The sequence below is a fragment of the Misgurnus anguillicaudatus genome, chromosome 11 (genome assembly GCF_027580225.2).
Source record: "Misgurnus anguillicaudatus chromosome 11, ASM2758022v2, whole genome shotgun sequence".
Taxonomy (NCBI): Eukaryota; Metazoa; Chordata; class Actinopteri; order Cypriniformes; family Cobitidae; genus Misgurnus; species Misgurnus anguillicaudatus.
Window position 1 is genome coordinate 19,052,401 of NC_073347.2, and position 21,314 is coordinate 19,073,714.

Here is a 21,314-nt window from a genome sequence, read left to right on the forward strand (position 1 = left end):
CCAGTGCATAAAATTGTCAATTGCGTTTCTTCTAAAGTGCGGACTGTTCCTCGCTCAAAAAGCGCTGCTGATGTGGGAAGTTCAAAAGTACAGATGCCTGTGCCAACACGCACGTCCTCCCTAACACCTCACAGGTGACCATTTTAATAAAGTATATTGACTTATGAAGACTCTAACACAGGAGTTTTGAATGATGTGATGAAATTTTTGTATTACAGTGTGAATTCTTACATCATGCTAGTGTTGCACAACATAGACATTTCTTCACTTGGCCTCAATATGGCAACATTTGTCATACTGACATTATAAGCGATTGCTGTATAGTGATTTCAAATTCAACAACTGCTACACCCTGTGTAAAAATGTCTGGGTTATTTTTAAGCCATGTTGGGACATTGGACAGAACACACAGCTGGGTTAAAATAGACCCAATGCTGGGTTCTTATAACCCATGGTTGCATATCAACAACCCAACATTGGGTTATTTTTAACCCAACATGTGTTCTGTCCAATATTTACCCATGATGGGTTAAAAATACCATAGTAAAACCATCAAGAAGTTATTTGATATTACCACAATAATACTTGCTAACGTTAATCTTTGATATTTTCTCCAAGTTGGAGAACTCCTATGGCTCCAAACAAAAGTTTTATTTTGTGCCACCATACTTACTTGTATAACTAAACATGTTAGAGTCTTTAAATAGGGAAAACATGTAAGTGTTCATTGGCTTTTAAATTCATCGCTGTTTGGAGCCATAGATATGAATGGGGCTAGGCTAAATGCTAACACATTCACGAGGGGCTGTACAAAGATTAAAAGTGCACACATTAAAAAAAGATAGGTATGTATTAATTAGTCTAAGTTGAGGTAAGAACATAGTAAAATATTGAAAAACGGTGGTGTTTTCCTTTAACTCCTGTTACTTTCTAATTTGTTAGAATTTGGTGGTAATGAGGCCATTTAATTTTCTTTTTATATACAACGTTTGTGCTATGGCTATAGTTAATTGAGAAAGTATCCTGTAGCTTTATTGGTAGAGCGTTGTTTTATCCCAGGATCACACATACTGATAATGTGTGTAGATTTAATGCATTATAAAACACATGTTATTTCAAAGTCATAGCTATTAGATGAATAGCCTAAATCCAGGGCTTTTAAAAGATGCTGTAAGCAGCACGTATAGTAACGCTTAGCCAATACTTGTCCTCATAGATATCTATGCTTGTCCTTGTTGGTTGCCATAGCAACTCTCCACCTCCCTCACCGTAACACTCTGTTTCCATGCATCCTTGCAGGAACGAGTGGGAGCCCCCTGACAAGAAAGTAGACACCAGGAAGTACCGTGCCGAGCCCAGGAGCATATTTGAGTACGAGCCAGGAAAATCTTCTGTACTGAGGCTGGAGAGACCGGTATGATGTTTTTTGTATGTTTGCATGTGCTGTTGGTGGTGGAGTTCTGTGCATGCCGTGCGTTGCAGTTAGGGCTGATTTTTGCCTGTTTCACTTACAAGTACAGCATACTCACCACTCACGGCTGCAATTGTATTAGTCTTATACATGACATCATCAGATATGAGTATGTGACTTGTGCTGGGGATCTCTTTTAGATGATGTAATTCATAAAATACACATCCTCATCTCATCGACTGTGTTGATATATACAGTTAGTGTACACGTCATTGCTAAGTATACGCAGAAGGGGAACCCTTTATGAGTGATAGTCACCAAAGACTTTAATAGTTTCCAGACCGAGCGCTGTATACAGACTTACTGTATACGTACATGTGTGGACTGTAAACTGCTGTTTCTCATGGAAGCGTTGTATTTTTTATGATTGATGTTTTAGTGTGACTCATTCTTGGAGCTGTTGCTATTGCATAATGTTTTCTGATGACATACAGCTGTAATAGGTTTACTGTGGAGGACATGCAGTGCATTTTAAACCCTGGCCTTTTTTCTAATTGTATTAAAAATGGCTCAGGTCAGATCTGATCTAGGACAGAAGATAATGTGTGCAGTATGTGCCTCTTGTATTATGTGTAGTTCATTGTAGTTTATATATAATATTTTATATCATAGGAATAGTCAGTTTTCTTGGAAGAGGATCCAGATGGTTTGCTCGCCACCGTGTCATCCAGGATGTTGATGTCTTTCTTTGTTCAGTCGAGAAGAAACCATGTTTCCCGAGGAAAACATCCCAGGAGCTTTCTCATTTTAATGGACTTTAATAGAGCCCAACATCCAATACCCAACTCAACACCCAACGTTTTTTTTTTCAAAGGAGTTTCAAAGGACTATAAACGATCCCAAACGAGGCATAAGGGTCTTATCTAGCGAAACGATTGTCATTTTTGACAAGAAAAATAAAAAATATGCATTTTTGAACCACAACTTCTCGTCTAGATCCGGTCGTGATGCGCCAGCGTGACCCCACGCAATGCATCATGACGTCAAGAGGTCACAGAGGACGAACGCGAAACTACGCCCCAGTGTTTACAAGTGTTGAGAAAGAGGAGTGTTCCGACGTTGTTGTATGTGGAATGATACTAATTAATGTATTTGTGTCAGTTTATTGTTTACAATGGTCCGCAAATGTGCGTTTCGTATATGTAACACGTGACCTCTCTACGTCACTACGCATTTGCGTTAGGTCACGCAGGACAGGACCTGGACGGGAGGTTGTGGTTTAGAAGTGCATGTTTTTTGTTTTTCTTGTCGAGAATGACAATTGTTTTGCTAGATAAGACCCTTATGCCTCGTTTGGGATCGTTTATACTCCTTTGAAACTCCGTTGAAAAAGGCTGTTAAGTGTTGAGTTAAAGGCGCTGTATGTAGTTTACAGCGGCCTCTAGCGGTGATGGTTTAGATTGCAACCAATACGTTTACAAGCGCGTGCTCGAACTCATGAGCGACGGCCAAACTGAGATGTAACACACCGGAGAAAGCATCACACAACATGCTGGAAACTCAGGTAAACTCCCACTGCAACGTTTAATTGACTGCATTTAGCCTGTGTAATGTGGTGTTACGTATGTACATTTACGGTAAGATAACGAAAACGGTTAGTGAACTACACTGAACAATTTCAGTATAACAGTAAATACACTGTGCTATTAGTCCTTTAGGGTTGTTGCTTGCCACACTGTGTGATCAATATCGTAGTTAAGTCCATGTCACACTGTATAATCTCAGTTCCCATCAATGTCAGACTGTACGAGTTTAAAGACTTTTAAAAAGCGGACGCACGCAAACAAACGCGTCCGCAGGTTTACGTCATCGATCGACGACGGCTGGGCGAACACACGCTAAAGCGAAGGCTAGCAAACCGAAACAACGTCTAAAAAACTAAAGCACAATGGAAATATATTTGACATGCTTTGTAGTAATGTTAGCTTACCTGTCCAAAAGGATGAAAGCCAACTCCGGATCCGTTTTTAGACCCAAAACAAAGCGGAGGTTTCTCCATAATTCAAATGCCCTGCCAATGTTAATCCGTGTTTTTGTCCGTTGTTGATCCGATTCACGTTTGGCCTTAAGAGCTTCAGCAGATAACTTTTCTTCACAATATGTGGAGTTTGTGTTGGAGTCTGTGTTGTGCTGGGAGCAGGTCGTTTCAGTCTGCTATCAGACAGTGTCGTCGCTGTTGAGCGCAAAGTCAGTAGACGAGGCGAGAGGCTCGGGAACGCGCATGCGGGTGACGTCACTGGATTTCGCGCCAAATCCGGCCCGGTACTTTCACATAAAAATAATAATATTTTTTTTCAGAGGTAATAGCAAAACCCGCAAAGTGGATCATTTTAATGTGATATTACAACCCATTCGCACACAGGCAATTGAAAATGGATTAGTTTAAGTAGAAACGTTACGTACAGCACCTTTAAGTGTTGAGTGTTGGGCTCTATTAAAGTCCATTAAAATGAGAAAAATCCTGGAATGTTTTCCTCAAAAAACATAATTTCTTCTCGACTGAACAAAGAAAGACATCAACATTTTGGATGGCGTGGTGGTGAGTGGATTGTCTGGATTTTTCTTTTGAGAAGATGGACTATTCCTTTAAGTAGCCGCTTAAGGTGAATGTCCAAGACCACTAGGACTACAATCAGTCCACCATATATTACAATTTTAAATAAAATGATTTATAAAAATAATCAGCAATGTAAAAATGAAGTTCATTATATTACAATATATTAAAAGCAAAATTATTTTATGAATAAAATACACTGTAAAAAAATTCTGTAGAAATGACAGTATTACTGGGTATTACTGTAGAGTTTACATTTATGTTATTTACTGGCAACAGTTTGTTCAATGTTAAATGAACATAAAACATTTTCAGTCTTTATCTTCTACAGTAAGTTTAAATAATTACAGCTAATTTTTTACAGTGTAATATAAAGTATTGTAATGTATATACATTGAATTTCCGTTTATGTTTACATAACTTAATCAATAACAAGTTATGTGATGAATTCTATTTCCATTATCTTTCAGTATTTTCCTTTGACATAAACAGATGTTCCTATCATTAGTGTTCGGTCATCAACAAAAAAACAAACAAATCTAATTTCATGTTTGTTTCTTCTGCTGTCTCGGCCTGGAGCCTTTCTTACTCTCTAATATCATGAGGGCGAGTTCATGTGACATCATCTTTCAGCCTCATTGTCTTCGTATTCTGAATCGTTTCTTTTTTCTCTGTCTATATCCTCCTTTCTTTGTTGCCATATTTCTGTAGACTCGGGACGTATGTCCGGAAGATGTAGATTTAGAGAATGAGCCGTGGTATAGGTTCTTTACTGAGATGGAGTTTGGCAAAGTGGTAAGTTTGCGGTATAACATTAACCACCAATCCCAATCCCCATTGCATGTCATCCCCTTTTTGTTCAGGACCTGTTACATTAATATTTATGTTTAAATGATCCATCCTTATGCCACTTCCTGTATGCAAATATGTATGTTTCCCTCATATCTATGTTACTCCTTGCTATTAACTAACAGCAGCGCAGAGGTTTTGTTAAAAGTTGTATAGACGGTTTCATTGGACGCGCGCGCGTTGTCACAGTTTTGTGTCTGGTCCGAAGTTAACTTCCTGTCTGTGCTTGTTTATCGGTCTGGTTAGTGACCAGTGGCAGCTCGTGACTGCTCATCCGAGGGGCGCAAATTTAAAATATGTGTTCGGAGTGTCGTGTGTGTTGCTTGTTTTTTCAAAAGATGTGTTTGTTGCGTCATGTGAGCCATGTGCATCACGTGTTTAGTCGGGATGGGTGCCTGCTGCACACGCGTCAAGACCGTTTGTGATAAGATAAACGCAAGACACAGTAAACTCTGATTAGGCATGAGATTATGTGAGTATCTGGCAAACGCGAGCGTCTCTTTTTTCGTAGACCCTTTTGACGCGTCTGCAGCAGCCACTTATTTTACCACACACATGACGGGATACATACATGTTGTGACGAACTTTGCACCGAGTGCCCTTGAAAAAAGAAGTCACTGGCCGCCACTGCTAGTGACTAAACTGAGCATGGATCACCTATGTGAGGATTTAGCAGACAAGCAAGATTTTAAGGATCTGTAGCTAACACTGTATACATTTATTTTACACAGTATACATCAGCTAAATGTAATGGTTGTTACAGTTTAGCTATAAATTTGAACTAGGTAATTTACTGGTTATTTATTTTGCCTTGTTATCAGAAATAATCTACTCTAGAGGAACTCTGTTATTTTTGATTTATTGCGGAAGTCTGTCGGAAGTTAAGTTTGGTTCACAAAAGCCGTTTGTTTATGCTGCTACCGCTAAAACTGTCTATAGACCCCTTCACGGTTCACGTCACAGGCGGTTCCAACTGCGCATATCGGGTCAGAAAAGCCATTATAGCAGATTGAGTTGCGTATTATTCGCTATCGTCAAAAATGCCTAATTACGTTGTGGGCTGTTAAAATCGCACCAGGTCTTCCGTTAAGTTTTCGCGATTCATGCTGCAAGCAATTAACGTGCAGACTGGAACAATGCAAATATCAAAGAGGCTTGTGTTTGTAATGCTCACTTCATTTCAGGTAAGTCATAATTTTTCAGCCCTGTTAGATTAAATTATAAAGCCTGGATGGTATGAACAGTTTGACCCCATGCTGCGCGCGCACCCAATAGTCATTCAATGTTTACAAACCTTGAAGGGGTCTATAAAGTCAGATGTTAGTGACATACATAGAGGATGATTTCATCTAAATGTGTGACTGAGAAGATGAACCTTATGGGTAGACAAGTTAAGCATCACTTTTCAATTACACAGTAGGCATCTTGATCATATTCTGTTTCTGATTCCTTGATCTGAACTTTATATTTTTCTTTTCTGGCTGTAATTTTTTATATAATGACATCTGACTTGTGGTTGTGGATCACCAGGCAAACTACTTTAGAAGTTAGTGAACTATGAGACTGCGGTCTTGATCACTATCTGTAATCCTGAGTACTCACATCAGTCTATAGCTAATGTGCTAACACTGGGCACTTTGTGTAGGAACTGTAGGCTACTCATTTATGTAATACACAGGCTTGAAATGTACAGCAAGATGCCATGCAACTAGTTGGGAACAAACAGTGCCCAAACTGATTCCCTTTAGCTTTCCCCTGTTGCCTGTTTTGGGGATCGTTGCCTAGCAACATTGTCTTAAAAGTTGCACTGCGTTATCAGCTTACCCGCCAGATTTGCTCAGCCACTTCAATTAATGCAAAAGCTCATAACATTCTGCAGGAATCTCTCCAGTCATTTTTTTTGCTGTGTAAACTTTCTATCTGACCTTGATACCGGTTGTGGGTAAGTAAAGTGCCGGTGGCTTGTTGTCGGTGCGTTCTGTAAAAGATAGAAAGGCTGTTGCTATGCTATCAGTGGCACAGAGCCTGTGGAGTGTTGTCATCAACTCAACACCTGTGAGTAAATGGCACATTTGTTCACACTTGCTTATGGACACGTACAGTACCATGACACACCCCAAGGTGATGGGGGTGGTTGCTCCTCGCTCAGAAACCCATTCTTGTGAGAAACCCATTATGTTTTTGTGTATTAAGGGAACCCTTAAAGGATTAGTCCATTTTCTTTAAAAAAAAAACAGATAAAACCATGTCATCCAAAATGTTAATGTCTTTCTTTGTTCAGTCGAGAAGAAACTATGTTTTTTGAGGAAAGCATTCCAGGATTTTTCTCATTTTAATGGGCTTTAATGGACCCCAACACGTAACAGTTTTAATGCAGTTTAAAATTGCAGTTTTAAAGGACTCTAAAGATCCCAAACGAGGCATAAGGGTCTTATCTAGTGAAACGATTGTCACTCTTGACACGAAAAATAAAAAATATGCACTTCTAAACCACAACCCCCCGTCCATCCCCGGTCCCGCGACGCGCCAGCGCGACCCCACGCAATACTTCATCACGTCAAGAGGTCATGGATGACGTAGGCGAAACTACGCCCCAGTGTTTACAAGTGTGGAGAAAGGGGACCGTTCCGACGTTGTTGTATGTCGAATGATACTAATTAATGTCTTTGTTTCAGTTTATTGTTTAAAATGGCCTGCAAATGTGCGTTTCATATATGTAACACGTGACCTTTCCACGGCATTACGCAATTACGTAAGGTCGTGCTGCGCATCACAGGACCAGAGATAGATGAGAAGTTGTGGTTTAAAAGTGTATATTTTTAGATCTAGATCGCTAGATAAGACCCTTATGCCACGTTTGGGATCGTTTAGAGTTTTTTTAAACTCGGTTGAAACTGCAATTTTAAACCGCACCAAAACCGCCATGTGCCGGGGTCCATCAAAGTCCATCAAATGAGAAAAATCCTGGAATGCCCCCCCAAAAAACACAATTTCCTCTCGACCGAACAAAGAAAGACACCACCACCCCGGATGACATGGTGGTGAGAAAGTTATCTGGATTTTTTGGAGAAAATTAACTAATTCTTTAAGAATTAAATTTTTAACTGTCTGTTTGCTGTAATTTGAATATTCGGAATTGAGATTTTCGAGCGAACTGTTCCTTTAATACATCTGTCTTGTTTGAATGGCCTTTACTGTCTGACACATCTTTAAAACTATTCTTCATTCAGTGAAACCAAACCCTTGAGTATGGGTCACTGAGTCACAGGCTGCATTCCGGATGGGGAGACTCATAAATCTTACAGTCAGCATCACGGCAAGTTTAGAGAAGGTTTTCCTTTCTCTCTTCAGATCTCCATGTTTAGGGAAGAAACTGAGGAGTCATCTCCCTTAGGGATACTACTGATGCTTCCCAGTCCAGCTGTTTTCATGATGCAATGCTGAGATACTCTTGGAGAATTAGAAATGTCCTTATGTAAGATAGTTGTTAAAGACAAAATGGCGTTTATAGCATTCACACATTTCACAAAATAAGAGAAGATTTGCTCCTAATAAACATCAATTATGTTCTCAACAATAGATTGAGGTCACAATCGGTCCCCACAGACCTTTAAGCTTGATGACACCTTGACTAAGAGAAATTTAAGCATGAAGTTATGTATGTGAGTCTGAGGTTATCTGATCTGAGACTGCATGTGACCCGTCCTGCTCAGTGATTGACATCAGACCATATGATGGTCGGTGACAAACAGAGCAACACGTCTCCTGTGTTTACCATCGTATGGAATGCCACCCATGCCACATACGTCTCCATTTCCGCTATGCGTCCGTTTGACCAGAGCTCATGTTATCAAGTCAACGGTCTTGTTTATATGTTGCACTTTGATTGTATCAGTTTAGTTCATATTACAGTAACAGTACTAGTTCCATAAATGGACTGATAAGCCCCGTTCGTTCATGTGGTTAAGTTGCATTGCGTGCATGCTCACATTGTATGCTATTTATAATACAGAAAAGTTGTAAATTTCCTTGAGTCATCTCCTGCACCTGTTTGGAAACAAACACATTAAACAAACATTATTATCACTGTGTTCCACAAATAAGCCTTACAGGAATTTATATCCAAGTAATTATTGTGGTAAACATATTGCTGTCTCTTTTTTTTAGTTTTTCTATATGAGCTAGAGTATATGTCCAATAAATACTTTAAATTAAATGTTTTATACATTCATAAATTGTTGATACACACAGAGTATACTGTACGATATTGACCTACTAAAATAATAGGCTACACCTTGATGAAGTCTGAGATGTCCTGATGCTGTTTCCAGTATAGAGAAAAGCCCTTATATGAGAAATGCTATTTTGGTTGGCATTTCAAATAACGTAAGGCTTTGATATATTATCCTCTGAGACATACAGTGCACGTCACTTTCACCCTCCATCTCCACACGTAATGCAAAGAATGTAAAGTAGCCAGCTTAAATCTCACTTATGACAGTCTTAGCTTTGCAACATCGGTTGTTTGTCAATCTCTGGTTTACAAACTCAAGGACCTTTCGGTTACTTTTCACTAACAGAATCATCTGTTTGCCCTTTTTACACCTTAAGGTTTTATATACAGTATACAGGATTGTAATGTGTTTATATCTGCTTATATATACTTTTTTATGATGTCATCTATCAGCTGCATCACACAAAGGTATTGTAGTGGCTGTCACAAGTATTTAGATTAAGATGTGTGCCACTTTAGATAAGGCTTTCAAGCATGCTTCCTGTTTTGGTATTGTGCCATTTGTGTCAAGTCTCGTGTGAAGGCCTCTTGGGATGCTATGCTGGCTGCTTTAGAGAAAAAAAGACAGAAAGTAACTTCTAGAACGTACATGGTTGTATAAACAGAGTAATCCATGCATCTGACCTGATATTCTCCTACAAAGCTTGTATTAATTCCCAAAGGTTATTCAACCTAGCAACCAATGGGATGAGCATGTTGCGGTCAGGATTGTGCTTTTCTTCTGTCGGTAAGAGGAGGGAGGGTGCACTTGGGGAGCAGGCATGCATGTGGCATTCCTCTAAAGGGACATCGCGGGCTAGGATTGTGCAATCGTATTTGCAAACACGACCGGTGCTGTTTTTTTGGGGGGGTGTGGGGGGGTGCTGTCACGTCTGCTATTTTTACCATCAGCGACGAGCACATGGAGGGGAGCAACAGAAACAGTGGCCTATAATTAGACCCCTCTAAACCATTCAAAATGCAAGGGGCTATAAGCAGCCCCGGTGAATGGCTCTTTCCGATCTGCCATTGGGAGTTGCCGCCCGGCAATAACAGCCGCTCTCCTTATTGGCTCATGCCGCAAATTATGTGAACTTCCTTTGACGCGCTATTAATATCACCCTGTGAATCTAAACAGCATGTCCCAGATATTCTTATCGTAGATGTGTGTAAATCTGCGAGTGTGTGCGTGCATACGTCTGCCCGTGTCATTTGGCCTGCTTCCCACACCAGCTGGTTAACTGTCTCCTGGTCTGGTCGGCCAGTAATGAGAGTGACTCAGTAGCAGACAAAAGAGAGCCACAGTGAAAGAAAGAATCTGATTGGTGGAACCGCTGACAGCCCCCTCCCAAATGGGCGCCCCTCACTACCCCCGCTAATCCCACCCCTCGCTTCCAGACGCTTGTTTTCCCCCCTAACTTGCATGCAGGCCAAGATACTTGCTTACTTCTTCACCCTACGCTTCGTCCAGATAAGTTCAAGAGCTTCGGACGCAGCACAAGAGAGAGAGTGTCACTGACGGTCGCACGCCTGGCTGACTAATGCGCCTTCTTCTTTTTTAGCTGCCAGAGAGTCAAGCCCGTGGAGCTATCAATGACTTCTTTGTTTGGTTTGTTGCAGAGTGCCCCCTCTTTCAGCCCTTTGGAAACATCCTCCGACCTACAGCAATAGTAAGTCAATGCTTCTTTTGCAAACGTTCCTCTTCACCATTTTCTTCAAATGTGGGCGTGTGTGTCTGTGTTTGTATGTCTCGCTCTATAGCCTCTGTTCTTAGGGAGAGCTGTCACGGGCTGTGTGGAGATTTCCCTCATTTCCTTTTCGGTTTCCTGAGCGACCATTTGCAGTACAGGCTGTCCAGCGCATGTGTGCTTACAAGCGTTATATTGTGTGCATGTGTGTGTAAAAGGTTCAGGGGAGGATGGTGTTCATAGTGTGTGATGATGTGTGTTTAACAATAAAACATCAATTTATGACAAAAAAAAGGAAAGCATGCCTCCACCCATTCCCCCAAATCTGTTTATTGTTTTGGGGAGATACGGTTATCCGTGGAATGTGATCGCATCATCACGGCACATCATAGCTGCATTATTATGACAACAACTTTGAAGACTTGTTTACATGCTCTCTGGTTTGATGATGGGATGAAATAAATATTATTACATTTTAAAGATCATTTTGAAGTTGTGAACGGTATCTGTTAACATTCCATTCTCAGTTTTACTGTTTACAAAAAACTAAAAATAACATCTAAAGCAGGTCTAACGTAAAACATTTTATTTATTGTTTGTACATATTTTCAAACACTAAATGCATTTATTAGTAATACAAAGCACATTTTTACCTGATTTATTTAGCAAACATGTAATGGTGACACATAATAATGAATGAATTCATCTCTTTGATAATTGGATTGTTCAATGTTTTTATAGTTTTTCCACATTTCACTTTACTACTCCAGTTGTAAACCAAAAACCCAGCTTGTGTTCAGCCAGAACACTACACCAAAAATATGCTCCCATAACTTGAGGAATGTCTGAAAGGCTAAGCCAGAGTATGTGTAACCTCCAGAGAAACATACTTTTACTTTATGACTAACTGCGCTATCCTTGAAAACGAGCCGAACAGCATGAAAATACTTTGAGCTGCTTTGGGAAAACGAATGGTCAGATAAATCAGGTGAGAGCATCTTCTATGCCAGCAGTTGTCAGACAGCTGCTCAGGTTCCTGAGTATGGAGCCAGTAGCGTCTGGAATGACGTGTGCTCACCTCACATGTCTCCAGCGGAAAGCATCTGACGCATTCCTCCGGTTACGTCACTCATGGCCATTTTTCACCGTATGTCAATCACAAGAGTCACAAGATAAATGCACTTTGTACTGTACACACAACACTTTGGGTGGGAATTATAAAAAATCCCAAACTACATTTCTTTATAGTGATGAGCTATTTTTGGTTCACCAAATAGCACCTTGGCTGGTGAAAGTGTATATACATCAACGGAGCTGTTGATGTATATGACTAATACTGTGCATATGATATCTTTGTCATAGTGTAGGCCTGGATTCTCTGGCAAATCCCTAAGTATGTAGCTGTCGTGTTAATGGTCTGTTGAAACACAGATAGGCTTTACTGGACTCCAGACAGCCTGTAATATTGCGTTATAGTGGCCTGCAAAGTATCATATAGATAAGGAAGTTATTTTTTCTCGACATACTCATTTGTAAAGATTACACAGAGTTACTGCAGTTCATGATGTGGAAATATCAGACACAAGACAGCATATTTGAGGCAGTGCATCTCCAAAATGACTTAATGGTTGGCTGAGAAAGCATAGATTTATATGAATTTTTTTAAAGGATGCCACACACGCTCTTGTGGAATGCACAGATAAGGGCAAGAGCAGCTGGTGCTGTCTCAACTATATCAAAGAGCAAACACGGCTGAATAAATACAGAGTTATTTAGCTAACAGTTCAGTTATCAGTTCATTTATCTATTTATTAGATTTGTTTTATCGTTTTCATTCATTGGACAGTCTAAACTTTCTCGTTAGGGATAAAGACTCACATATTTTTGATCAATCATATCCTCTCCAGGAGGAGAACACCCCTCCCCTTTAACCACCTGTCTCTGACTAACAAATCATGGTTTTATCGTCACTGTTCAAAAGATGCCCATACCAGTTGTTAATTTTAAATGTTGTTTAGACATGTTGCGTGAATATGCTGATTTATGTAAGTCACAACCTCGTATCTCTATTTGTGCCCAGCTCGGCCTGTAAAACAGGCGGCAGTGAAGCTGAAACGAGGGACGGCTTGTCTGCCGGTGGGCAGGCAGCTCCGGAATGTGATCGCCACATTTACAAGAGCGTCCTGGAGGGCGGCGACATCCCTCTGCAGGGCTTGAGAGCGCTTAACAAGCGCCACCCCAGCACTTCATCCAAAGGTAGGATCACAGTCAGTTCGTATGTGAGTTTATTGAGGATCTAATGAAAATAAGGCCTTTTTTGCTTATTAATATTTCGATTTAGGTCTTCATAGCCTATTATTAAAGGGACACTTTTTTTTGAAAATGTGCTCATTTTCCAGCTTCCCTAGAGTTGGTCATTTCATGTTTACCGTTTTGGAATCCATTCGGTACCACTTTTGGCATAGCTTGGCGTGATCCATTGGGTCTGATTGGACCATTGGCATTGCGCTAAGGAGTGACTAAAGAGTTTTGATGTTTTTCCTATTTAAAACTGATATTGCACAGTGCTCGAAAATAGTCCCCTGCTATTGAAAGTTACCAAGGGGGCTATTTTCGGGCACTGCATAATATTATTGCGCCTGCTGCAGCCATGTTACGGCGGCAAAGTCCTTGATTATTACACCAGAATGAGAGTATAGTTCCTAGCCATATCGGCCTAGAAAATCGCAACTTTTAATTTTCCACCGGTCTTAGTACACGATGTAACTACAGAAGAGTCAAGTTTTAAATAGGAAAATATCAAAACTCTTTGGTCCTTTTTGAGCGCGATGCTAATGGTTCAAATCCGATTCAATGGATTATGCTAAGCTATGCTAAAAGTGGTACCGCCAGACCCAGAGATCAGCTGAATGGATTCCAAAACGTAGAAATCAAGGGTTTAACTCTATGGGAGCTTTCAAAAAAAGTAGAATGTCTCTTTAAATAAATGTCACATAGAGTGAAGCAGATCCATTTCTTCCTCGTTGAGCTTCCTTCATCTCAGCATTTACCACATTCCTACTTTTACTGTTCCACACAAGTACACTGCCCATTTGTCTTTCTGCGTTTTGTTAAAGCTGATCTTTTCTTACAGTTGACACATAACAGATGTCCGGTTCTACCTTTAGTCTTCACACTTGCTGGTGTGATCTTTTGGTCAGAATAAGCACGTGAGGTGCGGATCAGTTGGGTGGCCGAATGCTTTAGAAGTGGACGGTGTGGACAGGGTTTGGCTGTAGAGATGAATGGGTCGATCTGATGATAGTGACTCACCCTACACCAGAGATAAACATGCTGCATGTTCAGGGGTGGTCAGGAATGAGGGGGTCAACTACTCATGTTAGGTCAACCAAAGGAATGCTAGCACATGCAAACCAAAGGGTGGACCGCTTGGGTCAAGCAGCACACAACAGGTTTGAAGACGCAGGGTGTATGCATTAATAGTTAACATGACACAATGCCTTAGTCAGAGAAAGCTTGGAAGAGCCAGGACATTTTCTAAAATAACTCAAATTATGTTTGAAAGATGACAGACATGTATCTCGGATGGCTTGAGGGTGAGTAAATCATGGGGTAATTTTCACTGAACTAGCCCTTTAAGTACATTTTAGTATACTTTATTTTTTCTGGGGTATTTTTAAGCAAAATATTTTAGTAAATAAATACAGGATTGACATCCTTGTGAAGAGTCCTGAAAACAGGAGTAAATATGGAGTCACACATCACTTCATAAAGTTCTCAGAAATTACTTTTCCAAATTTGTACCTGACTGTAAAAATGATTACAGGGTTAGGGTTAAGTGATGAATTTAGGGTTAAATGATGCCTGGTTGTGGCTTAGCAGTTTAACTTTTAACATAACGAGCTGTGGTGTTAATGTGGTGGTGTGGCTGCAGTGAATTTGAATCTGGCTTGCATTTAGTAATCACAACTGTCTGTCCCGATCTATTCCCACAGCAAAATATTGTTCCTAAAATAAACATTTGCGGTTATAATATATCTTATTTGTTAGGAGACATTGTTCTTGTACAGCTTTAAGGAATTCAGGTGTATCTAGCAACGCTGCGATCAGTAGTGCAGATAAACATGTATTACTGTGCTTACTTAATCTGGTCTGTGTTATGCTTTGATCTTGTTATGCAACCTCAGAACTCTCCTGCCAGTACTTCCTGTGGATAGCGGTTAGTGACCTCACTGTACACAAAGGTTTCTTGGTGAGAGATCTGGGTGGAGTGCTTTTAGTAGCACTGATGAGTTAATACCAGATTGGGAATGAGTCTTGGAGTGGTTTGGGGGAGTTTGTGAGAGGTGAAATGAAAAAGCATATTGTCTCTTTCAGAGCAAAGTTCAGAATAGGAAACAGATGGTGCACTGAAAACGCATTGCAAGTCAGACATCAAGTGATAAATTTTAGATAAATGGTTTTCAGTCTGTTTTCTATTTTCAGAGTGTTTTCTTGAAACACCTTTCAAATACAAAGAGATATTGTCTTTTCAATGCTTTAGTGTGACATATGAAAGAAAAGAGCCAGAGAAAACTGAGAAAACATTCAGACTGTAATTCAAACAACAGCTTTTCTGGGGAATATTTTAGTAACTTGCATGTAATTTTTGGCATCAAAATGAGATTCTTTTGAACAAAATATGGGTATGGTCAGTTTTCACTGTAATGTTATTTAAGGAACTATCAGTGTGTATTCTTTTGCAATTTCTCGAAATTAAACATTCTAGTTGTTTATATGATTTAAATAATAATAATAATAATAATAATTATAATAATAATAATAATAATACTTATTATTATTATTATTATTATTATTATTATGCAATATCTTTATTTCTTCTTTATTTCTTTTTAATTCTTTATTTTTTAGTTTAAGTATTGTTTACTTTACTTCCATATCAATGCTTCACAAATTCTTAACAGTTTTGCTTTTATTATTATTTTTTAAAAATATTTTTTTAAATGTATATTTTAGCTTATAAATTTTGAATCTAGATAGTTAAAGGGACACTATATTTTTTTATCAATATAATCATTTAGCGTAGCTTGGCATAATCCATTGAATCTGATAAGACTGTTAGCATTGCGCTAAAAAATAACCAAAGAGTTTCGATATTTTTCCTATTTAAAACTTGACTCTTCTGTGGTTGCATCGTGTGTTGAGACAGACAGAAAATTTAAAGTTGCGATTTTCTAGTATCCGAATAGTCCTCTGCCATTGAAAGTTACAAAGGGGTCTATTTTCGGCTGCTGCGTAATATCACTACGCCTCCTGCTGCCATGTTACAGCACCAACGTCCTTGATTATTACGCCAGAATGAGAGTATAGTTCCTAGCCATATCTGTCTAAAAAAATCGCAACTTTTATTTTTCTGTCAGTCTTAGTACACGATGTAACTACAGAAGAGTCAAGTTTTAAATAGGAAAAATATCGAAACGCTTTTGTTATTTTTTAGTGTGATGCTAATGGTCTTATCAGATTCAATGGATTATGCTAAGCTATGCTAAGTTCTAGTGCCAGACCCGGAGAACGTCTTAATGGATTCCAAAAAGGTAAAAATCAAATGTTTAACTCTAGGGGAGCTGGAAAATGAGCATATTTTCAAAAAAAGTGGAGTGTCCCTTTAAGGGAAATATTTTGCTTTATTGTTTACCGTATTGAGTGTTTATACATATGTCAGAATAAATGGTCACAATATGTACCCCAGCTGTCACTGAGGTGGACCCTTTCTAAAATGGCATCTTTTGATCTAAAGCTTATTTTTATACCTTAAAGGTACATATTGGTACTATAGCTGTACTAAATGGTTTAAATTAGGACCTTTTTAAAGGATACTGCCCCAGTGACAACTGAGGTACATATTGTGACCAGATGTACTGCCCTGATGTTTTATAGTTGACCCTGAGACTATTTATTCTAATACATTAGACTTCTGTCTGGGAAACCGCCCCTCAGATAATATTTACTGATAAAAAAATTCTTCATCAGACAAATGTAATATTTTTATACATCCTTTGCTAGTTGTGTGGGACTATTGTGTTTGTGCTTACTGCAAGTGTAATCTAATGCACTGTTTGTTCTGTTATTCTGCATGCCTGCCAGTGGATTATAAAGGTGGGAATGGCTATATGATTTCACCCAGCTCATCTGTAAATAGTCACTCAGTTATTGCCAGTAATGTGCTAGCTTCTCAATATAAGACTAAAAAGTCCTTGTCAGCTGCCAAAGCTTGGATCCCTCAAATCCTTCCCTCTAAGTTTAAGCCCAAGCTATCGCCCGCTACTGATGAGAGCCAGGAGAGACGGGCTGAGCCGACACAGCGGCCCAAAGCGCACAGCTGTGAGGATCTACACGAAGACGCCTGTGGCTCACAGAACGGAGATGGAACCGACAATGATCACAGGTTAAACTCGGCCTCAGAGGGCAACTGTTCACTTGAGAACAAAAACCTTCATAAAAATGGACCTGTTTTGGGATCAGTAAGAAGTACAGAATTTTCTGCCCTTTATAAGAACATGCACAACATTCAGAGGCCAAGCTCTCTGGGGTCCAGCCCCAATGGTAGTGTCCGCTGCCTGGCTTCTTTGTTTGAGAAGCCTGGAGATGACACCGAAAAGAGGACTGAAATCATCCCGCGGGATGCCGTCACGTTCCGGGTGATGGAGTTTGAGCGTATCATACAGCGATCCAGCTCCGCCCCCACTCGCTCTGCCTCGATGCCTATACTTCCTAGCAACCCAAGCCCTTCACAGAGCCCCGTACCAAGCTGCTTCCTCCAGTCGACTCTGTCAGCCGAGACTTTGGTTATGCCAGGTCCTGCACATAATGAGGACTGCCCAGCTTTGACTTCCAAAGAGGAACCTTCTGTTTCAACACATGTGAATCACACCTTAAGAACTGACTTTCCTTTGGAAAATGAGGGGAAAATGGAGGAGAAAACCAGTTGTAGACATGATGCTGCCAAAGAGAATTCCTCCAGCGATACCTCAGAACCTACAGGCCACCATCACCATCATCTCCATCACGATCACTTCCCTCTCCACCTCAAACAAAGCAAATGTAAAGGCACCTGCCCTGCTTCCTACACTCGATTCACCACCATTCTCAGGCATGAGCGTCAACAAGCCACCACACTGCAAGACAAGAGATGTTCTCCACCGAGGAACTTACTTTTAATGGGCCCGGCCCCTTTCTCCTTAAGGAGATCACTACACGGTCAACAGGCCAAAAAGACTTGCCCCCTCTCGGCCATGAAGCCCATGGCCGGAGACCTGACAGAGAACCGTCTCTTTTGTCCCAAGCCAAGGCCTGTTATTCCTCAACGCCTGTCCTCTTTGGAGGTGCTGGAGAGGTTGAGTAATGGAGAAACCTCTCCTTGTGAAGGGTGCAACTCGGATGACCTTACGGATGTGGAATGTAAAGATCACGCTGAAGGTGGCTATGCCGAGTGCCATGAGTGTTCAATACTTCACACTCATGTTCAGGCATGACTATGTCTGTCTGTGACCACTCATCTTCAGCCTTTTCTTCCTCTATCCTTCATCACCAAGTGACTTACTTTTTCCATTTCTGCAGTGTGCACTGTGTGGCCATCTTTTGGTACCAAATTGGCATATTATTTTTTTTTGTTGTGCCGTGTAACTGTGTGTCATATCATTTCTTTTATTCAAAAACTTCCACTTCAGCCATTTAGTAGTATTATTATTCTTTATTATTACTTGAATATTACTGTGTGTAAAATTTGCAATGTGTGATCTCTAAAAAGTGTTACCACAAACCAGACAAATTTTATGCTGTGGGCCGTTCAGTTTGTTTAAAGATTTGATGCATCCATTGCTAATCATTAACAGATGAAATACATACTTTAATGGATTAGTCAATTTTCTTAAAAAAAAATCCAGATAATTTGCTCACCATCATGTCGTCCGGGGTGTTGATGTCTTTCTTTGTTCGGTCGAGAAGAAATTGTGTTTTTTTGGGGAAGGCATTCCAGGATTTTTCTAGTTTTGATGGACTTTAATGGACCCCAACACTTAACAGTTTTAATGCGGTTTGATGTGGCAGTTTCGAGGGGCTCTGGGTGATCTCAGGCGGGGCGTGGGGGTCTTGTCTAGCGAAGCGATTGTCTTTTTTGGCAAGAAAAATAAAAAATATGCACTTTTGGTCCACAACTTCTCGTCTTCCTCCGGTCCTGTGACGCGCCAGCGCGACCTCACGTAATGCGTCATCACGTCAAGAGGTCACGGATGACGAATGCAAAACTACGCCCCAGTGTTTACAAGTGTGAAGAAAGAGGACCGTTCCAACGTTGTTGTATGTGGAATGATACTAATTATAATATCTTTGTGTCAGTTTATTGTTTAAAATGGTCCGCAAATGTGAGTTTCATATGTAACACGTGACCCTTCCACGGCATTACGCAATTGCGTGAGATCGTGCTGGCTCGTTACACAGCCGGAGGAGGAGGACAAGTTGTGGTTTAGGAGTGCATATTTTTCTTGTCAAGGGTGACGGTCGTTTTGCTGGATGGGACACTTGTGCCTCGTTTGGGATTGCTTGGAGTCGTTTGAAGCTGCAATTTTAAACTGCATTAAAAGTGTTGGGGTCCATTACCGGGTGGGAGGGGTCCTGGAATGTTTTCCTCAAAGGCGTGGTTTCTTTTCGACTGAACAAAGAAAGACATTAACATTTTGGGTGGCATGGTGGTGAGTAAATTATCTGGATTTAAAATGGACTAATCCTTTAAAGAGATAAGTCACTCTTAGCGAGAAATTTATCATTGTTTCAGGAAAAAATAAAATTTACTTAATACGAAGGTAAAGTTCTTTATTCCGAAGCCTTGGAAATGCAGCTTCACAGATTTGATCTAAAATGAAAAAAAAAATTATGCAAATGTTATGCTGTAGTAGTGTAACACAAAGGTGAATCTATTTAATTTCCGGCCAGTGCACTGATTTTATTTATTTAATTATTATGTTTTTGTTACTTTCTTTCTATTTTTCAAATTACATTATACATATCACATCACACATTTGTGAAAAGATTGTCATAATGTTGTGTATTTGCACGCTGTTAAGCCACTTGAAATGTTTCCTTCATACTGAGTTTTGATTTTTTTTCTTTCTTTTTTTGATAAACCATGGCTTATGCTAATCTTACAAGTCACATGTTGCTCAAAAACTTAGTTGTGCAAACTATTGTAAGTTTTATAATGTAACTGTAAGATGTTTAAGCCATTGCATGTTCACATAACTGGGTTAAATAGTCTATTGTATTTAACATAATATTTTTTTTTCTGTTTTATCATCCAAAAAGACATCTTTTCAATGATTTAAAGGAAAGAAATCATGTGTGCAATGCTTCTGGCACTTTTTTGCTATCATGGAAACAGAAACTGAATTGTGTGTTTCTCAAACAGATTCAGATTCCTCACACCCAATAAGTCATGGAGAGAACTCAGACGAGGCTGTCCGGAAACGCTACGGAGATAAAGAGGTGACCCATTTGTTTTGACATATGATAGTTTGTAGATATGGTGCTGATGAAGATGGTTGACCAAGTGAGACTTGCTGGTTGAAAAACTTTCTCTTAACCAAACCAGCATCCAACGTTCTTGCTCTATAAAATATAATAAACTGCTTATTTATCTATATTTAGTTGCTTATCATTTATTTTATCTACCAGGCTTGATAAAGCACATATGCTGGATGATTTGCATAATAATGTTGGCTTTATACAGAATCATTAAATGTAGTCTACTATCGTTATTACAGTTAGCATTGTACTTTAAAGGCGGGGTGCATGATCTCTGAAAGCCAATGTTGACATTTGAAATCACCTAAACAAACACGCCCCTACCCCAATAGAATCTGGACCTTTTTTTGATAGAACCGCCCCACACATATGCAACTCACGCAACGATGTTGGTTAGTAGGCACACCCCTTACCACTGATTGGCTACAAGTGTGTTTTGGTAGCCGTCCCGACTCCCTTTTCCAAAGTGTTTTTCTAAAATCACACAAGTGAATTAAACTTGTATTTTTTGTAAGAAAATTCTGGAAGAGCAGAGACGGCTGAAGCGAGAGCAGGAAGAAGCAGACACAGCCTCTCGGAGACACGCTGGGCTTGTAGTGACTCATCAACAGTTCATTACTAATGATCGCTTCGGTGACCTGCTGGTTATTAATGAGAAAGACAAGAAAAAACCCATAGAGGTGAGATATCGACTTGTAAATGATCCTGCTTGGCTCTTTTTCTGTGACAGATCAGTCGGTATGATGCAATGGATGCAGTACTGTAAACGGGATGTTAATGATTATTATGCCTTTGATTGTTTGCAGAGGACTCCTGCTCTTGCACGATTTGACTTCAGAGCAGAAACTCTAAAGTAGGTGTTACAATATTCACAATCATCAATGATTCTCAATAAATAAGTGT

At 39.8% G+C, this 21,314-nt stretch overlaps 1 protein-coding gene across 11 annotated transcripts in view; it reads left to right on the forward strand.

Moving 5' to 3' along the window:
• Positions 1-21,314, forward strand: part of LOC129416160 (sorbin and SH3 domain-containing protein 1) — a 57,148-nt gene that overhangs the window by 21,407 nt on the left and 14,427 nt on the right. For 9 of the 11 annotated variants that reach the window (XR_008635188.2, XM_055170426.2, XM_055170418.2 and 6 more), the window contains 9 exons: positions 38-134; positions 1,300-1,414; positions 4,737-4,820; positions 10,768-10,817; positions 12,916-13,091; positions 16,980-18,311; positions 20,296-20,372; positions 20,927-21,091; positions 21,218-21,264. Coding sequence is in view for 10 of the 11 variants with exons in the window: in XM_055170426.2 (XP_055026401.2) it covers positions 38-134; positions 1,300-1,414; positions 4,737-4,820; positions 10,768-10,817; positions 12,916-13,091; positions 16,980-18,311; positions 20,296-20,372; positions 20,927-21,091; positions 21,218-21,264 (2,143 nt within the window). In the remaining variant the exon portion in view is untranslated. The remainder of the gene's footprint in view (positions 1-37; positions 135-1,299; positions 1,415-4,736; positions 4,821-10,767; positions 10,818-12,915; positions 13,092-16,979; positions 18,312-20,295; positions 20,373-20,926; positions 21,092-21,217; positions 21,265-21,314) is intronic. The other 2 variants (XM_055170421.2, XM_055170427.2) reach the window with 2 other exon arrangements.